Source organism: Vulpes lagopus, chromosome 21 (assembly GCF_018345385.1).
Source record: "Vulpes lagopus strain Blue_001 chromosome 21, ASM1834538v1, whole genome shotgun sequence".
NCBI lineage: Eukaryota > Metazoa > Chordata > Mammalia > Carnivora > Canidae > Vulpes > Vulpes lagopus.
The window spans coordinates 36214566-36238841 of NC_054844.1; the positions used below are offsets into that span (position 1 = coordinate 36214566).

The following is a 24276-nucleotide window of genomic DNA, read 5'->3' on the forward strand; positions in this document are numbered from 1 at the left end:
TATTTTGTTCAAGCACTACCACCCATCCATCCAGATCAGCCCGTGTTAACCTATTTCTCTTTAGGGCATTTGCCCCATGTGCAATTAATGCTCTTTGGTGTAATGATCTGATTATTATCTTTCTTGTCTGAGACAAGATCAGTCGTGTATATCTTATTTACTGCTTTACCTCTCGTGTAGCCTCAAAGTAGCCATTCACTAGATGTTTGCCAAATGAACAAATGAACTCCAACATTTACAAGTGCTATTTTAACTCTGATCAAGTAAAGTGTCGTAAAGATCAATAGTCTCAATTACAGTCATATTAAAACAACCCCACAGATTCAGTAAACAGAATTTGCATTACTTACAAATTACCACTTGCTTATTCCTGTATATGATCACAGGTCTAATTTCTTAGAGGACCAGAACTCTGTAAGACTGGCTGACAGACAACACGTACAATTGCACAATTGTTTTAAAGTGTTGCTTCCAGGAAGTCAAACATCCTAAGAGTTAACAACAATAATAACAGAATGAAAAGGAAAACCAAATTCAATCAGAATACTGGGGGGAAAAAACCTCTTAACATGAATAACGAAAGATATGATATTAGAAGTCCTCATTACGTAAAATTCAAGATCTCTATAATAAACCAACAAGTTTTTCCACCATTTTCTTAACTTTTGAAGATTTTTATCCTTAAATGACAGATAAATAACATGAAGACATTTACAAACCATTTCTCAGTTTGATCCATTCAGAATGGGAAGGAGCTGCCAACCTGCACTACACGTTTATAGGTGAAAACAGTAATACCAAACTATTTTCAGTAAGTTGCATTGAAAAGTTTAATATAAATCTCTGGTTTCTTCTCTTGAATTCTTTCCTGTCTCAATATATAACAACATCATCCATGCATTGTTCAAACTCCAAAACTTGAGCCTCTCCCCCTTGATCCCTTCTCAATTCTCCTCCACAATAAATTATCTGCAAGTTGTTGGCTCTATTTTCAAAAAATACCTAGAATATGTTCCCTCCTCTTCAGTGCCCTTATTATTTTCTTGATCCAGATCACCAACACTTTACCTAGACTATTGCAATAGCCATTTAACTGGTCTTCCTATGTATGCTTCTGTTCTCCCCACCATATTTAACCCCATAATCTACAATTTAGTTAACCTAAGGCACTGCACCCATAGCTATCCTTTTCAATACAAGTGTTGTCACTCCCTATGTGAGATAAATCTAAAATCTTTATGAGCCGCTCTACATTACGTGGCCCCTACTTAATTTTTTTAATTGCATATTCACTGATTCATCTGCTGCATCACACTATCCTTTTTTTCAGTTTCTAGAACATCCAAGATAGTTCCTACTTAGTGTCTTTCCACTTGCTATTGCTTCTGTTTGGAATACTCTGTTCTAGATCTTTCTGTGGTGTTTCCTGATCAAGTCTCAAGTCAACTGTCAACTCTCCTGGCTCAAACCCCATAGATGAGATTCTCTGACCATCTCATCTAAATTAATCCCCAACCGATCTCTATCACATCATCCCGTTTCATTTTCTTCCTATGATTTATTACTACCTGAAATTGCTTTCTCTATTTCTATGGTTACCTACTTATTCTCTGAGCACAGAAACTTATTCACCATTCACTATCCAGTACCCAGAAAAGTGCTTGGTACACAAGAGATGCTCACTAAATATTTATTACGTAAGTGAACATACTAACAACAACAAAAGCAGCAGCTCCAAATAAAAATAATGATCATAAAGATTCAAAAGAGGCATCACATGAATTTATAGCATATGGTTTCATAGTACACACTTTGACAGTATCAGTGGAGCTTATTACATGTTAGAGATCTCAAATACTATAATGAAAAATACATTACTAAGTTTAAATCCATTTGTTACATAAGACCTTTCAAAATGAGGAATTTTAAATAAATTTGCATTATAAATGGAGAAGGAGAGACATATCCTTCCTTCAGCAAAAATATAATGGTCTCTTTAGGACTGAATCAGAAGCATTTAAATAAATGATTTGGGAAAAAAAGGTCAATTTTGAAAAATAAATACTTGACTTTTAAGGTACATAAAATCTCCTGAAAATTAAGAGAAACAATAGAAATTGGTTTCCCAAGAGCCAATAAATCATCGTGTAGCTAAACAGAGGCTGACAAGTTTATACCTTGGAGGTTTTCTGTCTCCAAAGACCAATTGGCACATTCTTGATATTTGGAAAAGGTAAGTCTAGAATCCTCCAAATGTCCAAACATCACTGTGTCAGTGTTCTTACTTGCAAGACCCACTAGCTAGTCACACAATTAATGAGAATCATCCAAATCTGTGCCTCTGGGAAATTATAAATTACTATATCTCATGGACTTCCAGGGTCTTCATGAACAGTATTTGTGAATGTCAAGGGCTTCCTCACAGAATCTGTACTGTTTCCATGAGAGAATGAACTACTTGGATATTAGTTGACATTCTAAAAAATAACTAGAAGTCATTTACTCCACTGGAGCTATTTGCTAAATACCACAGAGAATGAATACAACCACTGAGATTATTTACAGCAGCAAACAAAAATAGCAGTGGGTACTTTATCTTTCTGTTAATTGATCGCCTTTGTTAGACAACATTGTCTGGAAAAACCTGACTACAATTCTAACTGCAAGCCACAGTAATCACGTCAATATGTGAACTATCTGAATATCTAATTATGAAAAAAAGAAGGCAATTTCACAGTGGAAGTATTATTTTAATTCAAGAAACCAGTCATATTAACTTATTAGTCTGACATATAGCAGATAGCTAAAAAACTTTAATTTGAAAGATAATTATTTTTAGCTGATTAATATGCTTCAAATTAAATTCACTGCTTTTAATGGGCCCATCAACTTGACAACCTGGGAAATTAATAAATTTTGCATGCAGTAATCCTAGGAAATTTATACAGCTGAGCTACACATCATTACAAGGATTACCTTCACAGTAGGCATTGTCCTCTCGAAGAGCCCTAAAACCATCTCGACAGCTACAAACGGCCCTGTCATTCAGATTTCTGCAGACAGAATTTTCCATGCAGTTATGCCTTTCAGAACAAAAGTCATAACCTACAAGAAAAAGGAAACTTATTAAGGTAAGTGAAACTATGACAAAGCAAATAAATTTTGCTGACTAAATACTCTCTTTGATTTAGTAGCTATTTTCCCCCTAAATTAGTTTTTAAATTTATATCTTCATCCAATGTTGGAGAACCACAGGCTTGTGTGTACTAAAAGGTGTTTCTTGACGTTTAACTCAGTTGTTTCCTACTTCAAGTTAATTCTATGTCTTCTTTGCTTCTGACTTTATGTTTCCTAGTCCCTGATATTTGAATTACAGTCCTTCAAATATCTGAGACAAAAAAAGATTCTTGCAGTCCGAAATGAAGATTTACAATATAAAAGATAACCCAGTGAGAAAGTAATCTGAGAACCAGTGGTTGCACATTATCAAAAAGTATGGATAGTATATGCCAGGCCAGATGAAACATGGATATTGCATATTTAAGAAATGAAACAGACTGAAATCTTTTTTAAAAATTATAAATGTGCTAAAAAAAAAAAAGGAAAATTAGATCACTTTAACCTAATTGTCTCTGGAGATCTGCATGGCAGAGGATGTCCACTGAAAAGGAAAAAAATGTATGAATTACAAAGATCTCACAGATTCCAGAATCTTTATGAGAGGATGGAATAATGGAACATTTTATAAACAGTGGCACCAGTCATGTGTGATTCCTCAGGATCTCTTCTGCCTGTGTGAATCCCTTGTTCAAAGATAATCTAAGATGCTGAAACGAAATGCTTAAACACTGGGATCCATATTGAATGGAAATTACATGATTATATATCATTCAAACAATTTTCAAAATGCCCAATGCATAAGTTTTCTATCTAGTTTTACACTGTCTAATGAATTACAATTTCAGTCCATGTATAAAAGAAAAGAGGATTAGAGAAATGTGTTTCATGTAGCTCAGAATAAACTCATCTGCCTATGGCCAAGGAAAGACTTTTACTTGAGCCAAATCATGAAGATGGAAGTTCTAAATTGGCCCATCTTGCTTGTAAGCAAATTACCATAGAATGCTATGATTCAGTGGAAGGATGGCCTAAACTATATCATGGCTAGCGGGTGTTCTCTGGTACAGCACAATGGCTGGTGTCCATTTTGTTTTGGCTTTTTTAAATTTTTATTTTATTTTAAGATTTTATTTATTTATTCATGAGAGACACAGAGACAGAGAGAGAGAGGCAGAGACACAGGTAGAGGGAGAAGCAGGCTCCATGCAGGGAGCCTGATGCTGGACTTGATCCCAAGACTCGGGGATCATGCCCTGAGCCAAAGGCAGATGTTCAACTGCTGAGCCTCCCAGGTGTTCTAGTTGGTGTTCATTTTGATTGGCTGGTGCCCATAATGAATATTTTGAATATCACCCCAGAGTTAAAGCATATCCTCCATGAAGTACAACTGCCTTATATAGTAAAAAGTTGTGTGTACAAATTAATAAGCCTTAAGAAGGATGATGCTCTCAAAATACAGTGATGGCATGCAATAGGACACACAAAAAAGAAAATGAATTAGTGATTTAGAATAAAAGAAAATGAATTAGTGAATTAGAAATAAAATAAGACAGAACGGGGTATATGAAGGATAGAACAATATATAGTCAGTAACAGCATTTAAATCACTTGACAATGAAATTTTCTTTAACAGGATTCTTCACAATCTACATTCTCATACGTAAGGATGAACATTTACAAGTAAAAAGTTCATTCTTAAGAAGAGGAAAAGTTAAAAAAATGTTTTCTCCTAGAGTTCTTTTCTTCCTTTCTTCCTTAAAGTAGCTAAATTGAGACCATATATCCTAAAACGTATTCCATTGTCTTTTTACAATGCCTAAGAAGAAATCATTTCAGGTAAAAAGTCATCTTCATGTTCTACCCCGATAGTTCAGCACTTCACCAACCTATATGAAAAGTCTCCAAAAAAATTGTTTCCCATTTATTCTAAACTACAACAAAGTTACTATAAAAGCTGGTCCATTCCTTAAGATACACACAGAATCAGAAGTTTGTGTTCTAACACAGCACTGAATCTCTGTATCCACCTGCAATGTTTTAAACAACCTTCAGAGAGTCATGACTAAGTCCAGGAAGTGTTCTGAGGCATTTTTAGTTTTCTTTCATAAGTTTGTAGTTTTCAAAACTTTCCATTTTTCACTTTGGTGGATTTTCTCTTCTCTCTGTTTTCAGACTTTGCCCAATCTATGCAATCACTGTCTATGCCATTCCACCTCTATTACGGTCCCTTTCCAGTTCTGCCTAAATAATGCTCAGACCTCTCTCTCATCTCAGCATCGAATGTCATGGACACATTTACCATGCAGTATCTAATTGCTGCAAGAATTTTCCAACTATGAGATAATGATGTGATACTACTTTCACTGTTTTAGGTTCAGCTAGGGAGTGTTTTTATCAGATGTGTTTTTAAAATTAACCCAGAGACTTGAAAGCTAAAAATTTTGTCAATCAAATTCTAATTTACTCTAAACAATGTCAGATAGCTATTTTGATTTATTTTCTCAACAAATAAGTTGATTGACTCTATTTGTTGTTTTACTGCTTAGATACAAAATGCCAGTGTCAAAAGACTAACTATTGACAAGTAGAAAATTCCAACTCAATTAAAGTGGGATATTTCCAATCTATAAGTAGTAACTTCAAAAACTCAGAGTATGAGTTGGATAGCCTATTACCTTCAATCTTGCATTTCTAGTCATAGGTGTTTGGCTTTTGAAGTTGAAAGACTTGGATTTATATCCAATCTCTACTACTTACTGGCTGTGTAAATTACTAGTTGTGTAAATTAATTAACCTTTCTAAACCTTCAAGTTTTCTCGCCTGTAAAATTAAGATAATATCTACCTCCCAAAACGTGAAGTTCAAATGAGATCACCCATGTAAAAACATAATAGTATAATACTTGTCAATAATTTAAGCAATTAGAGTATTACAAATAAGCCATAAACCAAATATGTGGAGGCACCTACACAGAAGAGAATTCAAGTATTTGTTATAGACAGGTGGATCTAATCTAATACAATCTAGCTTTTGTTTCCCACTTTGCACTTTAACTGCAAGAATACCAAGTTTTCTATTCCTCTAATAAGAATTTCAAATTTACATGAAGTTCTGTCTTTTGTTATGTATAGATTTTTCCATAAAATATTACTATGCATATCTCTACAACTAGGTGAAGTGAAAAGGGTGGATACAAAAGATGAATAAAAACAATATGCATAAAAGTTATACATAATAATCAGGAGAAAAAGGGGTGCGTGGGTGGCTCAGTTGGTTAAGCAGCCAGCTCTTGATTTTGGCTCAGGTCATGATCTCAAGGTCATAAGATCAAACCCCACATGGGGCTCCACGCTCAGTGTGGGGTCTGCTTGTTCCGTTTCCTCTGCTCCTCCCTCTGCTTGTACTGTGTTTCTCTCTCTTTTTCTCCCTCTCATAAATAAATAAAATCTTGAAAAAAAAATAATCAGGATTAGGGAATAAATAATTTTGAGGTGAGTATTTGTTGGTTTTTGCCCATAAGTATCTATTCCTCTTCTTTGTGTGGGAGATGAACCATTCATTCCTACTGTTAGTGCATGTACTTATAGGAAGATAGACTTTACTGCCCCACAGGATGATCAATGCATCCCACTGGCCTGGACACAGTAATTTCTTCAGGTCTGGGCATATGATCCAGTTCAGACTAACAAAGATGATTGAAATTCAATTATGGGACTTTTGTTTAACTCCTGAGGATAGTGAAGTTTTTCTTTCACCACCTTTGCTTTTCACCTTTCACATCATTGAATATCATAATGATGTATCAGAATGGCAGAGGTCTAGCTAAAAACACAGAGTCTGAAAATAAAGCTACTTCTGAGGAGGCAAACTGAGATCCATCTAGGCAAAGGGACAGGATTTGATAGTTGTATAAAAGTGCTTACAGGAGCCCTATGTTCCACTTTTTGCCTACATCAGTTGGATTACGTGTTTTATTACCTACACCTAAAAGAATACTAACTTATTTAGGTATTATTTGCAGGATGATGGATAATCCTGAGTTTTCCCAAATTATGGTTCATGTGCATGGATGTACATTTTTAAGAAGTACTAATTGCAATGGATTTGATATGTATTAAAAACAGATGAATCTCACAAATAATGCCATCATTTTGTGGGTATCATTATTTGGAATGAAACTAAATTTTTAAGAGATGAGTGACCAACAGTAGATATAAAAAATTAAATAATGTTATTAGTAATACTTAAATAACAAGAATCATGGAGGTATAATAGAATACTGTGGGAAACTATGGATTACCCAGAAGTTGAGAGAAAACAATCTATACCCACTGAACCTTCTACATACAGATGTCACTACTACTTATAGGTGTAGGACTAGATGAAGTAAAAGGTAAATTAAAATGGGGTATCCTGTGAATAGGACTTACTGGTGTTATAAGCAGAGAAAGGAGTTGCCAAGGGGTAAGGAGAAGGGATGGGCAGTGCTACATATAATTTCTGTATTTTCTAAGTCAGAATCCTTACTGTATTACTGAGTCTCTGTCATGTTGTAATTTGTTTCAAGCTTCCTTGAAGGGGCTCTCAGACATGAATAAAGTGAAAAGAACATTCTGCTACACAGCTCTGAGCTACTGTGACACAAGATAGCCAGCTGCAGAGGACCCAGAAGACAGTCTTGGTTGGATTGGATTTGGTGCCTAGAGATTCTGGGCCTTATTTTAAGGGTGCACAGCTTCCTTTCTAGCACCGACTGAGCCTCAGGTGAAAAGGTCAACACTTTACTCTCATGCTCTGCCCTCAGGGAATATTTAATAACCGCTGTTGAACGACTTACTTTATCAGATGTGAACATAGCATCCCTAGCACTAGGCAGACAGGGCTTGGAAGCTGGAGGCCGATTATATTACAATTGCATTTGTCACAACTTATGTGTAGGCGTTAACTCAAAATTTCAGCCTTGAGAACTTGACTTTTTTTTTTAGTTTAAACATCAGAGAATGCCAGGAAACTCATTTGTTTATTCTCTATACTTGAAATCAGAAATTAAAGCAGTCTTTATTATAAACGGTGCTAAAAGTTTCAAGAAGGGCCACTTTGTTCAATTTCAGTTCCAGCATTATCTAAACTTGTAGTTCTCAATTCTGGTTGTATAAAGAATTTATTGAAAGTCATTTGTTTGGTTGTTTTTTTAATGGTGGTACCATGGCTCCATCTTACAGCAATTATATCAGAATCTCCGAGGGGAGGTAGGTCACAGTATATTTCATCACTGTATTTGAGTGTGCTGTGTAACCACATTAATTCTTAAAATTATAAACAATTTAAATGACTTTTATAGCTAGCTTTTCCATTTCTTAACTTACTTTCTGCAACATTTCAAGGCTCTTTTAAAAATAAATGGATGTGATCAAGGCTTCTTTTGATATCCAAAAGGCCCTTTTTTAGCTACTTACTCAAATCTTGTCCTAGCCAATCTTGCCTAATTTCTATGGTGTTCACCTCTCTAATCTCCAAGTAGCTCCTGAACACTCCCAGGGGATTACAGATGGCCACACATTTTCGACACTTCTATTATGGTGGGGTCTTTCCCTCCCATCTCTCTTGAATCTGGGCTTGCTTATAACTCTTCTGACCAGAGAAATATGGGAGCAATGATGCTGTGTCAGTTCCAGACCTAGTCTTTACGAGGCCCAAACCATCAGTTAAGAAGTCTCATTATCAACATGATGGATAGAGTCACAGGGAGCAGATCTGAGATTCTGTGTAGAGGGAGAGACCTTCAGATATACTCAGTCTTCTTGTCATCCCTACTGAGATGCCAGCATATAGTGAGGCCATTGAACCTTCTAGCTCAGTTCAGCTGAGTGACCCCACTTATTACCACACGGAGCAGAAGAACCACCTGCCTAAATTCCTGACACATAGTATGACGATATATAATAAAATCGTTGTTTTAAAACACTGAGTTTTGGGACACTTTGTCATGCAACAATAGCTAACAACTCAAAGTGTAGTCCCACTGACCAGTAGCATCAGCATCACCACGGAGCTTATTAGACACGCAGGTTCGTTTGGCTGGATTCCAGATCTACTGAATTAGGATCTACATTTAATAAGATCCCTAGGTTATCTGTATGCACATTTAAACTTGAGAAGCACTGGTTTAGCCCACTTTTGGTCAAAGAAATTTGAGTTAAGCTGTTATACTGAGGGCAGTTCCCAAATCAAATAAATGGAATGTGCTTTCTTGATTCATATCAAATTCTACACGTGCTCTGGACATGGCACTAGCTCAGGGACTGTGAAGATGGAAACTAAGATGGCCTTCCATCTGTCTATCTGATTTAATCCTTTTTAGTAGTGTTCCTTAGTTCCTTTCCTTTGAAAGCTCCTGAAAGAGCAGATCGAGTCTTAAACCACTTTGAAATTCCCAGAGTACTTTTCACAGGACTGGAATTGTTTTTTTAAGATTTTATTTATTTGACAGAGAGAGAGCATGCACATGCAAGCACAAGCAGAGGGAGTGGCCGGCAGAGGGAGAAGCAGGCTCTCCACTGAGCAGGGAGCCTGATGCTGGACTCTATCCCAGGACCCTAGGATCATGACCTAAGCGGAAGGCAGATGCTTAACTAACTGAGTCACTGAGGAACCCCAACACAGAACTGGGATTTTAAAACTCTTAATTGAATAGACAGAAGAAATGGTTAAAAAAAAAATAAAAAATAAAAAATACAACAAAACTGCACCACCCTGTTAAAAATGGGAGGGGGGGGAATCTTATGTCTACTTTTAGCAGACTAGGTGTAAAGAAAATACTATGCTATATATTTTATAAAATTTCTTTTTCTTACTTTTTTTCCATTTAAGCTTTCCTTTGCAGCCTCATAAAAGCCATTATTCAAACAAGTGCTAGTAGCTCATTTAGAGCAGTTTGTTATATAGTACCAACTATATCGGTTATGAGCATCTACTGCATCTCAGGTGTCATATGAGGTGTTAAAAATATAGAGATGAATATAAAGACCTGGCCTTGCTCCCATCGTGCAGAGTCTAACAAAGGAGATGATTCAGAAATAACTTCAATAGACAGACAGTCCTGATTTAGGATTTTTTTGACTTCAAATTTTTCAACTTTACAATGAACAAAAGCGACAGGCATTCAGTTAGAAAACTGTACTTTGGAATTTTGAATTTTGATCTTTTCCTGGACTAATGATATATAGTACAATCCTCTCTCATGAGGGTGGGCAAGGGCCATGAACCAAGCTCCCAGTCAGCCACACGATCAGGAAGGTAAACAATTGATATACTTACAAGCACTCTGTACCCATACAACCCATTCTGTTTTTCACTTTCATTACAGCATTCAATAAATTACATGAGAGATTAACAATTTATTATAAAACAGGTTTGGTGTTAGATGACTTTGCCCAACTGTAAGCTAATGTACGGAGATATTGCAGGTTCAGTGCCAGGCCACTGCAATATAGCAAAAATAGCAATAAAAAAGTCAAATAAATTTTTGGTTTTCCAGTGCATATGAAAGTCATGTTTGTACTATATTATAGCCTATTAATTATGCAAAAGAATTATGTCTAAAAAATGTACATACCTTAATTTAAAAATGCCTTGCTAAAAAATGCTAGCCATCGTCTGAGCTCTCAGTAAATTGTAATCATTGATCACAGGTCACCATAGCAAATATAATAATAATGATAAAATTTGAAATACTGTGAGATTTACCAAAATGTGACAGAGACATGAAGAGAGCAAATGCTATTAGAAAAATGGAGCCAGTGAACTTGCTTGACACAGGATTGCCACAGACCTTCAATTTATAAAAACACAGTATCTACAAAGCACAATAAAATGAAGCAGAATAACATGAGGTATGCCTCCAAGTCTTCTGAGGACATTGATGGTAGCCAGGCTAACCAATGATGTTAGATAGGTTAGATGTATTAAATGCATCTTTGATGATGATATTTTCAACTTACGGGGTTACAGGGAAATAACCCCATCATAAACTGGGGAAGACATGTACAGAAAGGCGCATAGAGTCTTGTGATTAGTAGGGATCTTAAAAAGAGCCCCACATAATTAATCCTTTATATTTCAATGTATAATAAAATACTAAGTTTTAGAACCAATAGTTATGGGAAACTCACTGCCTCCTGAGACAGCCCACTGTATTTGTGAAGAATTCAAATTTCACTGTTTTCTTATATTTAACTAAAACTCTAAGTCCTTTCTACTTATTGGTCCTAGGCCTATCATCACAGAAGCAACACAGAATGAACAATGTATTTTTGATGGCCTCACTGTTCACAGGAGTACAGAAGCCTGAGTGAAGGTGAGTGGAATTGAGAAGAGAGGGATCAGAAGTAATCAAAATGAAAATTATGCAAACTCAATTATAAAACAAACGAGAGAAATGGAAGGCAAAACAGAAAAAAAAAAACAAAGGAAAAAGAAAGAGAGAAAGAAAGAAAAAAGAAAACCAATAAGATAACTCAGCACTGTTGTTTCAATTTCTTCAGCAATGTCATGCTGACTTAAAAGCAGTACACAGAGAGAGGTTTAAAGACCCAGATCTTGAGATACATAGAAAAAATGTATAGAAACATCTTGATTTTCAATAGCTATAATAAATATCCTATGACTACCTACTATCTCCCAATTTAGGTAAGCATTTAAGGAAATACTGTTAATCTTTGGAAATAACTTGGTTATCAAAATTTCTATTTCATGTTAAACTAGACTCCAACAATGACTCATGCACGTAAATCTTACTTTATGAAAAAGTCTTACCTTTACAAACTTTGCAACAGCTATGAGACAAGGTAATCTGATGAGATTCTGGACAATCCAAAGCGGGACAGCCTGAACTTTCAACCAGCTTCATGGTTTGGTCCTATTAGACAACAGAAAACAAATGCTTCAAACTTCTGAATTAGTACTTACTAAGAAGCTCCTAGAACCAGCATCTGAGAAGGCTCTTCTTATACAAGAGTAAAATTTTCATCCTAAGAACTTTTCCACAGGTCACAGGGTCACTCACAAAATGACATTAAATCATAATTGGAAAGCCTTTAAAATGGACAAGCAGCTCTGAGAATAGGAGCCTAACACATTGCAGCTATATAAATAATTTGCCAAACAAAGGGAATCCTGAAAAATTCTTTTAGTTTTACAACACATTTGCATATCCAGATGACAATTGTGGCACAAATACAGCTTGAATTAGATCAGAGGCTCACTTTGGAAAAAGAAAAAACCAATAAACAAAAACTGAGCCTTTTAAAAATTCTCATTTCGAGATTTTCTAGACTATTATGAAGAGATTCTCACAGGTGATCCTGGTAAGTAATATTGGGACTCTTTCCCAAAACTATAAAGAAAATGAACACAGGATTTGGTTGGCTTCTATACTGTCAACCTTCTATCTCTTAAGAACAAGGGTCATTAACTACAGCAGGATAGAAGTAAAAAATTCACTATTAGAATTTTTAAGCTTCCATTTTAATACTGCTCGAAAGCTTAAAATTTTAGGTGTCATTTCTATTAGGTACTACTCTTATGGAAGTAGTCATTTCAACATTTCCATCTTCCCAGAGTATCTATAGAAAAGAGATTATTATGATTTGAAAGTGATGCTTTCAAAAATTTGCTTATTTGCAAAAAATTAAGGATCAAATGTAAAGACAACTCTAAAGCAGAAACTTTATATGCAGAGTTTCCCTCAAGAAAGTGGCAGGATCATACAACCTTGTAATTCCACTTCTGGATTTTTTCCTCAAAAACATTAATTCGAAAAGACATATGCACCCTGATGCTTGCTACAGCATTATTTGCAATAGCCAAGATACGGAAGCAAGAATCAATGGAACTAAGTTTCCACTGACAAATGAATAGATGAAAAAGATGTGAGATAGACAAACAGACAATGGAATATTACTTAGCCATAAAAAAGAAATGACATGTTGCCATTTGTGACAACACCGATGCACCTAGGGAGTACAATGCTAGGTGAAATGTCAGATAGAAAAAGACAAATACCATAAAATTTCACATACATGTGGAATCTAAAGAACAAAAGAAACAGAAACAGAAAAGACTTATAAATACAGAAAACAAAGTGGTTGATGCCAGAAGGCATGGGGCCAGGGTATGGGCAAGATAGGTAAAGGAGAGTAAGAGGTAAAATTTCCAGTTATAAAATAAATAAATAAATCACAAGGGTAAAAAATACAGCATAGGGAATGCAGTCATTATAATAACACTGTATGGTGACAGATGACTACACTTATCCTGGTAAGCACTTCATAATGTACATATAATTGGTACATCACTATGTTATACACCTGAAAATACTATAATAGTGTATGTCAACCGCACTTTAAAAAAATGAGTGGTAGGAGACATGTACATAATGGAGTCAAATGTTAGTCTTCCTTTCCTTTGACAACACTATCCATTCTGGTAATCTTATTTTCAGAACCACGGTGTTTTCCAGTGTTATTATTAAAGTTAGAGACCCCCAGGACATACTTTCAAGGCCACAAAACTGAAAATAAAGGAACAATGAAGGACTGGTGTTGAGAGCCCAGAAAATAAAAGCTTGAGAGAGCTGTCAATTATGTAAAGGTATAAATACAGAAGCTATGGGTCCTGAAGGGAAAATAAACAATGGGAGTTCTTAATTGCAAGAATTTAGTCAATTGAGTGTCCTACTCTTAATTTCAGCTCAGGTCATGATCTCAGTGTGGTGGAATAGAGCCCTCACGGGGCTCCATCCTCAGCATGGACTCTGCTTAAGATTCTCTCTCTCTTCCTCTTCTGCCCCTCTCCCCTCCGCCCCAGCTCACATGCCTGTGCTCTCTCTCTTTCTCAAATAAATAAATAAATCTTAAAAAAATTTAGTCAAGAACTACAAAAACGTATGATAATAATCGTTGCAACTATGCTGTACAATCAATAGCCACTAGCTACATGGAGCTCTTAAATACTATAAACATAAAATATACACAAAATTTTGAAGGATTAGTGTGACAACAGAATATGTAATATTTCATTAATAATTTTACATTGATTACATGTTAAAATGATAATATTTTGGATATATGGAGCTAAATATAGAAAATTAGCTCAGGAAAATTACTGTTTGTGGCTTACATGTTTCTATTGGACAGCACAGCATTGGAAAGGAAATGATGCGTTTTGTTTGAGTAAACAAAAGGTAACATTTGTTCATTAACTCAATATTTACTTTCAGAGTATAGGCACTTTCAGAGTTGTCTATCTACGGACTTCTCACTAACCCATTTTAAAATGAAATCATTTCACAGTTATCTTACAATCAAATAGGCAACTCTTCCAATAAATTTCTAAGCCATAATTATCAGTATTATGGGACACACTGGTCAGATGAAAATAATACAGACACACATATATACACACATTAAGAAATTCCAAGAGCCCTCAGGATTTTCAAAGTTAGAGCTGATATTGAAAAGTTAGAGTTTACAACTAGAAACCAGATGACCAAAGTTTTCTACCTTCCCTGAAGTAACTTTGCTCTGATTCCTTTTTCTTAATTTGGAGTTACTAGATCTCACTCTAAGAATTTCAATCCTTGCATTTATAGTGGGACCTACTTCACTCAAAACAGTGTTGGTGTCAGGTGATGCCAGGGGACAATCCATCTTGAAATGCAGGTTCAGGAATTCATGTTAATGTTTCTATACTTTAGCTCCCTTGTCTTTAAGATGGTAACCTGCACTATAGGAAGGCTGACATAAAGCCAAAAGAAGAAGCTAGAATACTTTATGATGGACACAAAGAACTCAGACCTCTCATATTCTAGAAATCAAATCTATCACATTCTTGCCTCTTCTACATTTCCTCCTCGCTTATCCCAAAGGACTCCCAACCTAAGATGCATGATGTGTATAGCTGGCTTCTTTTGATTTGTTGTGGCAAAATTCTCAGGATTTTCCTTTCCCTAACACTGAATAATCATATAAATGCTCATAGTTTATTGGTGGTGCCAGCAGAACCTTCATTTTCTACATAATCTAGGCATACTACATCATCCCCCAAAAACCACTTAAAGAGAAGGCATTTAAAGAAAAAAAAATTAAGGATCAAATGTAAAGACAACTCTAAAGCAGAAACTTTATATGCAGAGTTTCCCTCAGATAGAAAATGGTTCGCAATATAACATTATGGTCAAGAAATACAAGGTTATAGTTTACAAAAGGTAAAAATGAAAAGTTTCATGAAACATTTTTTCAATTAGTAGGTCAAGCAGCAGAGATAAAAGCACTCACATTTGTTTCAGAAGCATACTTGAGGAGAGCATGGCAGTAAATTTATAAAGAATTCCCCTTCAAATCATTTAAAATATTCTTACCGAAAGGATTAATAACAGTATCAGTCTCATCTCCATCCAATAGCTAATTTTTATTAGGAAATTTTTAAGGTTTTCCACTGAACTGAGTGATATTTGTCACACAGGTCAAAAACCATAAGTGACAACAGGCTGAGTCTAACTTTGTCTACATTTTCTTCAAGGGAGCTAGTCTGAATTTGGAAAAATAAGACCACTTCATAAAACTTTAGCTAGACAAAACATTTTTTTTGTTTATTGGGAAAATTATTTTACAGCCATGAATTTACATATTTGAAAAAATAATGGGAATTTCTATTCAAATTATAATTAATATTCTAAATTTTTTCTTTGCCTTAAACGTTTTCAAGGTATTACAAGGGTGAGATTTTAAAGAAATATTTACTGTTTACATAGTAAAGATGTTGAAAGACCCACGAAGAGTCTCCTTACCTTGCACTCATACAGAACACATACTCCAGAAGAGGAATAAACCGTACTTCTTTCTCCTTCAAAGTAGGTCCGTCCTTGAAATTGGCATATTGCTTTGGAATAAAAAATACATAGGTATTTATTTTTAACTTTTATTTAGGAAAAAGAGTTGAGAGGTGTTCAGATTATATTTCACATGGTCTTAAGTCTTTTCAAAGAGACTGAGCAAACATAAACCTAATTCGATCTAACATAATGCACATATAGGATCCAGCTATTATGCCCATTAAACTCAGAGAGCAAAATAAGGTACAAAAAGGATAAGGACAGTGACGAGTCAGAAGAAAACTCTATAAAAAGGGTGCCAGGGATCCCTGGGTGGCGCAGTGGTTTGATGCCTGCCTTTGGCCCAGGGCATGATCCTGGAGACCCGGGATCAAATCCCACGTCAGGCTCCCGGTGCATGGAGCCTGCTTCTCCCTCTGCCTATGTCTCTGCCTCTCTCTCTCTCTCTCTCTCTCTCTCTCTGTGTGACTATCATAAATAAATAAAAAAATTAAAAAAAAAAAAGGGTGCCAATGAGCAGACTTTCAAATTACTTGCCTCCTCAATGGTGTTGCATTTTAGGCATATTAAGCAGGTGCCTGGAGCAGCTTTGGATCAGGGCAACACGAATATGAAAAAAAAAGTGAATTTCTTTATATACCATTAAGAATTTTATTTTATTTATTTTATTTTATTTTTTTTACCATTAAGAATTTTAAAAACAAAATTTAAAAGAACTTCAACACATACATGAACATTGTATGTTTTATGAGTTAGCACTATTTAATTTGTAAATACATATGGATTAGGGCACCTTGCTTAGGTAGGGTGTTGAAAAATCTTAATCTGGGCCTGCTCTGTTTGCATCACAAATTCAATAATTTTAAAAGAGAACTTCAGATTCGATAGAAAAACATTTTTAATTAGCGAAGATACATAGAAATTATCAAATAATTTTTTGAGACTTTCACAGTATTTTTAATTCACATAAACATTTTGCTAACAGAAATTGCTAGTTTTGAAATGTCACACTCCCCATGCTAACTCATCACCTAACCAGAGACAGCTACCCTCAGCTAATGAAACTTAACCTTCAGAAGGCCACTCTGGCTTGGACCCTTTTTAAGACTCTGAGCTAATTTTTGTTTCTGCAACTTTGTATTGTTTTGCTTTGTTTTTGAAAAGGCTCTCAATATTGTGGATGCTTTGGAGCTCCATAGCATCTAGAAAAAGACCAGTGGAAGTGATTATCTGATAAGCGAAGACTCAAGCAGTCTGTAGCCCTGTTCATTACTAAGTCCAATTTTTAATTGTAACCATACCGACTGTACAAAATGGATATGTACATTTTTCTTTTAATTCCTTTGTGTGAATTTGAAGAAAGTTTTTCCAGAAACTTCTTCAGAATTCACATATTCCCATAACCTTCAAAAGTAGTAAGCTATCTCAGTACTTTGTTTTCATAAATCCTATTTTTGCATCGTTACTAAAAAAAAGGTACCAAGTTGCCTATAATAATTGGTATCAAAGATAGTAGATATATTTTTATTAATGTTAAATATATATACTGTTTATACAAATATTCATATTTAAAATGTAAACCCACTTATATCTTCACTGCAAAATTAACAGATTAAAAACAGATTTAACAGGTTAAATAATGTAAAGAAAGCATGCATGTTATTAAAATGCCTTCCTTCAACTGATCTCTTTACTCAGCTTTTATTAACAAATTTCACTACATAATATATATCACCGGTGAAATGACTTTAAATTTTTGGACCTTGCTAGGGAAGGATACAACTAACTTGCATAAATTATATTACTTAAAAGCTGGGTAAAGCTTGCGCACTTTTTAATATTCAAAATGAAACTGCAGATGTGTCAGTTGCATACTACCTGTCATAAATTAAAACAGCATGTGCGTTTACTTAAAGAATCTGATTGATTATAAAATATATCTGTCCAATGGGGAATTTTTACATAAACTTCACTTATAAGATCTAGTAACTTCAAAATACCAAGTTCTGACATATTGTGTGTTCAATGATACTTAATGAGTGCCACACTTAAAGGGTAATGAGAATAAATAAAACCTTCTTACTTCTATTCAGCACTTGCCATTCAAAGGTTTCTAAGCCTATTTTATTATATGACTTGATAAACTTTGGCCTATTCAAGTCCAAGGGTATGTTGGAAAAAACTGATATTTCAAGTCTTAGAACAGAAGGGAAAGGAAACTGTAAAAAAACACAAGGGTAAGTTCTCCTTATACAAAGTCTTATGATAATTTAATATTCAGGCAGAACAGATGGAGCTTCTGTTCTAAACTCTTAATTCAAAAGTCTCAAATAGGCAACTTGTAGGACAATAGGGCACCAAATGGAGCTTGGCAGAAGGAGAAGGCACAAAAACGAATGAGATCACAATTGCTTCATTTCCTTTCAGGCAATGAGTGCAAACAGGATGAGCCTGGCTGAGGGAGAACCCAGCATGAGTGATTTTTGCCTTGTTTCTTTATTGATCAGTTGCTGCGGTTTCCATAATTCTGAGGTCTATACCTAGTACCTAGGAAGGCCACTAGGGTACGCCTTCCCTAGGCTCTTTAGTGGAAAACTGTTAAGAAACTTAAAAACTCTAGAATCATTCCTAAAAATACTACGAGGAATCCTGAAAATACCATTAGGAACTTAGGAGTAAGTTGAAAGAATAAAAGTCACATTAATTTATTAATACACTTAATAGGTAATGTACTCTGAGCTCCTATTATGTGCCAGGTAGTCTGCTAGGTAACTACAATTCAGAGAGGAATGAGACATGATGCATGCCCTCACTATGCAGCAGGGCAGACAGATTCATCCACAAGTAACTACAGTAAAAGCCAAAATGAAGTCCTGTAATTGAGAAAGTCATAAGACATATGTAAACACAGGAGACTGAGGGATGAACTTCTGCAAGGAGACAAAAGAAAAGGAATGGGCAGGTAGGGGACTCTGGCAATGGTGGGAAGTCATCGTCACCCTAGGGCTGAAGAGCAGGGACAGGAAATGGTTTTACTGGTGCCCAGCATGAGTCTGAGTTATGGGGAAGCAGTGCCTAGAGGGAACCATAACCAGGAGAGACACAGCTACTGCCAGAAACGCAGCCTAGCACAGAGAAGGAACAGGGAAGAAACGTGGCCAACTCTCTCTCTTCCTGCCTTCTAATTTCCTGCCAGTGCCTCCCATTGGCAAAGCCTATCCAAAGCTGGTTGGCAAGGAGACCAGGGAGAGGCAGCAGGCCCCTGGGGCACAGAGTAGGGCAGGGAAGGAGAGGGAATGGAAGTGGGATAGAGGGGTGCCCAGGAATAACCAGTGTCCAGCTCAGGTGGCTATCATATTAATTCACTTTAAGCCATGAAGAGTTTACAAGGATAGGTTGCTTAGAAAAGCATGAGAGAGTGGAGCAGAGAGCAAATAAATTTGAAAAGGAAAAACAGACACATTTTAAAAATGCAGATCCACTTGAAGGAAAAATGAGGTAACTGGTCAAAACAGGGTCCATACACAAGCAGAAGGCCAGATGAAGGAACTAAGCTCTGGAGAAAATCAATCAGATCAGAGGCGGGCAGCAGAAGAAGCCTGCGCCCAGACTTTAACCAAGGCCAGTCCCTGCAAGTATTAGGGACAAAATCTCAGACAATAATCCCTGTTTCTTTTTTTTTTTTTAATTTTTATTTTTTTAAATTAATTTTTATTGGTGTTCAATTTACCAACATACAGAAAAACACCCAGTGCTCATCCCTTCAAGTGTCCGCCTCAGTGCCCGTCACCCATTCCCCTCCAACACCCACCCTCCTCCCCTTCTACCACCCCCAGTTCGCTTCCCAGAGTTAGGAGTCCCTGTTTCTACCACAATACTAAAAAAAAAAAAAAAAAAAAAAAATCTCTAGGATTCCCTAACTGAAATGTATCTGCCTGCTTACTCTTCCCCAATATAGTATAGAGTAAAAGAAATCACTCCCTCCACAAGACAACAAAGGAATAATCATTTTGCTATATTGATTTCTTCTTTATTTCAATTGCATTCACATATTCATAGCTAGAGGCTTCATTCTTTCCTAGCTTTTTTTGGGGGGGGCATGTTTGCACGCATGTGTGTTTGCACGCAGAATTAAGTTTCTTGTGACATAACTCTAGATTCTTATGACCCGAATTATTTACCAGCTTAAAGAAGAATTATATCAACAAGGTTACATTTTCTTTTTTTTTTTTTTAAGGTTACATTTTCAAGTATCTCTGCAAAGTGCTTACTAAGTATATTACATGGATATTTTTAAGAGAGTTTGGAGGAAGATGGATATTAATTCATTCACATAGGCTTCTTACATTGCAGACTAAGAAGCTAGGACCCTATGAGTACACCACAATTACTTTAAGTTACTCATATTAACCAATTTCAAATGCACATTGACTATGACTCTAGTATATGCTGCTGTTTGCATAATTCCAAGGGGATATGATTTACATCATGGTTTCTGTGAATTATGTCACCCAGAACTGTCCCATACACAGCCTATTCAGCCATAGGTGGGGACATTAATTAGAACTCGGGGTAATTCAATAGGATGATTTAACAAATGGTATATATGTTTTACCAAGGCTATGGTAAATTACCTAATCACTAGCACCGTAATTACGAGAGAACTTGCAAAAACAATTAATGTGAGTTATTTTCACTTCATTTCGCCCCCCTCCTATTTTAACAATTAACAAGAAACAGGAAGACAAGAACTGGTTAGATGCAAATCTGAAAGTCATTAGTTACAAAAAAGTGAAAAAGTAGATAATAGCACAGATTGAGAAGTGAAAGAAGCCAATAAAATTCTAAAGGTCCTAATTTACACATTAAAATCTCAATTACTGGTCATTAAGAGCGATAGAAAATGCAGATCCCTCTAATGAGATTTATCAGCTCCTGCAAACCTTTGTAGAAAGAATCATCCAAATCTACCTAAAAATATTTGAGAATTTAAGAAATGAAAGGATATATCATATTTCCCTTCTAAACATTTCCTTGCTCACTACATTTAGCTTTTCCTTTTTATTACTTGATTGAAATATAGGCATCCACTTTAAACTTCCCATTGGAATTGACACCTTTAAAAATGATGCAAAACAAATTAAACATTATAGATACCAAGAAGAAAACCAATAAAATCCACATAGGTGAGAAAAGAGATTTACGATTTCTTTAAAGTTCTCTTTGAAAATGCCAGGTATCAGTGATCTTAAGATTGTTTAAGCTATCCATTAAGGGCAGAGTTGGAGATAGTAGTGGTTTTTAGGCAGTCTTCTTTGAAATCTTGATTTCCTCCGGGAGGGCTCTTAAACATCCCATGTACAATGGCAGTTATTACATTCTGGTCCAACATGATAGTAATTTGTTAGTGATCTACAAATCAAAGCTGTTGGATGAGAAAATATCTCATTAACTGTAATTATGTATATTTATATTTTTATTATAGCTATTTAAAAAGAATGTACAATAAATGTAGTCAAGAGCAGGCTAGGATTCTGTGGAATCAAGCAAAAACAAAATCTGAAAGTGTTTTGGTATTCTTAAAAGACTCTAATCAGCCATGCTGCATTTTTCTAGCCCCCAGTGTTTTTTAGTAATCTGGACTTGGAGTCAGTTCTTAACAATATGGTCATAATAAAAGTCTCGAGCACTAACTGCTAAAATTAATTTTTCCCTCTTCTTCAATGCTTACATCTCTATTAAAGCACGAAGCACATTTTTCCTTTTCTCTTCTAGTTATACACTTTTTAAATCTTTCCCACATGAGGACAGGGACAGTGTCTTATTTGTCTTTGGATCTTATTCAGCACCCAGCACTGGCCATGCATAATAAACTTTAAAGGTTTGTTGAATTTTTTGGTAAGTTCTCTTCCAGCTTCCTGTTTGATGAAAAGCCTGAAAACAAGTGAATCGGACCTCTTTGATCTTCACATTTTCCTTTACATTTGTTTTTATCCTTTGATTTTGCCTCTTTCTTATAAAGATTCTATAAATCAAGTCTCACAGAAATATTTTGCCCTTTTTGTAAAATGGCAGCTTACTTTTCACTGCAGAAGAGCTGAAGCACCTGAAATGGGAGCAAGTTTGCCTACCAACTAATAGCAGGAATAACAGGAAAAATAGTCAGCTCTTGTTATAGCAATAACTTATTAACATGAATAATACAAGGTAACATGTATTACCTTGTCATCTTGGACAATTTGATGACAAAATTTTCTCCTTCCTCTACATAAAGCCAATTTTTATGAGCCAATGCTATTTAAAATGACCAGAATTTCAGAGTGTTTAAATAATTCACAAATTCATTAATTATACATGATCCCTTCCTTTAACTAAATCTCATTAATTGTTTGGGAATTTAGTTGTTTGCAAAGCTAATATTAGAGTTTAGGAAATGAGATCATGAGCGTGGATGTGCAACCCTCCCGTCCCACTTTATATATATCATGTCCTTGGGCTTCTAAAGGACCAAAGAGTGCTTCTCTTAGGGGGCCTTAATTTAGGTCAGTAGCCTATTCTTCCAAAAAAGAGAACGGCCCTGAAACACCATAAATCTAGCAGTAGTGAGGGGTTAGGAAGCAAAGAAGGATAAAAATAACTATCAGAATAGAACAAAAGCAAAAACTCTAACACCCTGTCCAAATCAGTCTTTGGGTTACAGGGTTATAACCTGGGAAAACAGGAAATGGATATTTAGAAGATAACAGAAAAAGGCCAAGTGTATAGCTGGAAGGAAGGAGTCAGTATTTTTTCCCCTAATATGATTTTACCAATTTATATGGCAAGTAAGATATATCCTGAAATTCATTTGATTTAGCTACTTTTCTACCACTTGGCCTTATTCTTGATCCTGGCTTATATACAGTGGAGTCTTTAAAAAAGACAATGTGATCAATTCATTTAGTCTTCTGGGGATGAGAAAAGTAAATTTAATGAGTGGAAGTAAAGATTTAGAGAAAAATATACATGTATACTATTAAAATGACAGCATGAATACACATGAGGCAACAGGTTTATCACTTTACAACGAAAACATAATGTAAACTATAATAAGGAAAGTTCACACATTGTCATTTTCAAAGCCAGGACTAGAATTCATCTGACAGTCCTTCTGTATATCTTTTCTTACCACTAAAAATCCAGAGAACTCCGTCAACACTTGAACACCTAATCTTTGGTTTAACCTTTGGAAAACATTTTTCCAAATGACTGGCACCTTTTAGATACACGTTGTTTCGATACTACTGTGTGGGGACACTGAACATAAAATGCTTTGTGCATTACAAAGCAGGACCCTTTTCATTATAAACCACACATCTGTGCTCAATTAAGAGATGACAAGACCCTGAAACAGTGAGTGTGCAGTTTCAACTGTGTACACACAACACAAAGAGGGAAAGAAAGTGTTGGGGGAAGGTACTGCCCTTATGAGGCCATATTTCAAATGCAGTTTTCGGAGAGATTTATTAATAACTCACTTCTTCCATAATACAAAGAATATAAGCCACAGGAGTAGAAGAAGCTCAAGGTCAAAGGGAGCCAGACCTACAGAAGGGACAGTACACTGAGGAGAGAGGAGGGAGCAGGGGACAGCAACATTTAAAAGTATCCTTGAGATGGAACTGGGAGAGAGGAAAGCAAAAAGCAATGAAAGATTAAACAAGAGAAACAAAATTATTTCACAAAGAGTTTTGCACAAAGAGTGGCAACACCCAGAGGAAAAGGGGAGCATTTAGGATAACCTATTGTCTGACCCGCACTATACCAAGCAGGTGCCTTCCTGCCTCCAAGGAACAGTCAGCCCAGCATGGAAAACAGATAACCATGTGCACAAGTAACTACACAGTGCACAAGTCACAGGTGGTGACATACACGTCACAGGTGGTACAGGAATGGAAAGGAAGAACAATGTCTTATAAGAGCGGAACTGGAAATGCTGCACAGAAGAGGCGCATCTGAAAATGAGGACTGAAATGCTTTAATATGATCTAAGTTGGAGGAAGAGTACTCATAATATATTCAGAGAATAAAACAGAATAATACTCATAACGATATACTTAGTACCTGGATCCTAATTGGCATCGACTCAGGATAGCTATATAAGCTGGAACTGATTTATTATGAATTGATTTTATAACCAATTTATTTGCTCCCAACCTGCTAGGCCAACAGTTCTCAACTGTGGATGCATATTAAAATCACTTGAAGTGCCCCAACTGCACATC

General features: G+C 35.7%; 1 protein-coding gene across 4 annotated transcripts in view; it reads right to left on the bottom strand.

Annotated features, from left to right (window-relative positions):
* Window positions 1-24276, bottom strand: part of NELL2 (neural EGFL like 2) — a 378038-nt gene that overhangs the window by 171043 nt on the left and 182719 nt on the right. For all 4 annotated transcript variants that reach the window (XM_041736868.1, XM_041736866.1, XM_041736865.1 and 1 more), the window contains 3 exons: window positions 15968-16059; window positions 11935-12037; window positions 2977-3105 (listed from right to left, as the gene is read on the bottom strand). In XM_041736868.1, coding sequence (XP_041592802.1) covers window positions 2977-3105; window positions 11935-12037; window positions 15968-16059 — 324 coding nt within the window. The remainder of the gene's footprint in view (window positions 1-2976; window positions 3106-11934; window positions 12038-15967; window positions 16060-24276) is intronic.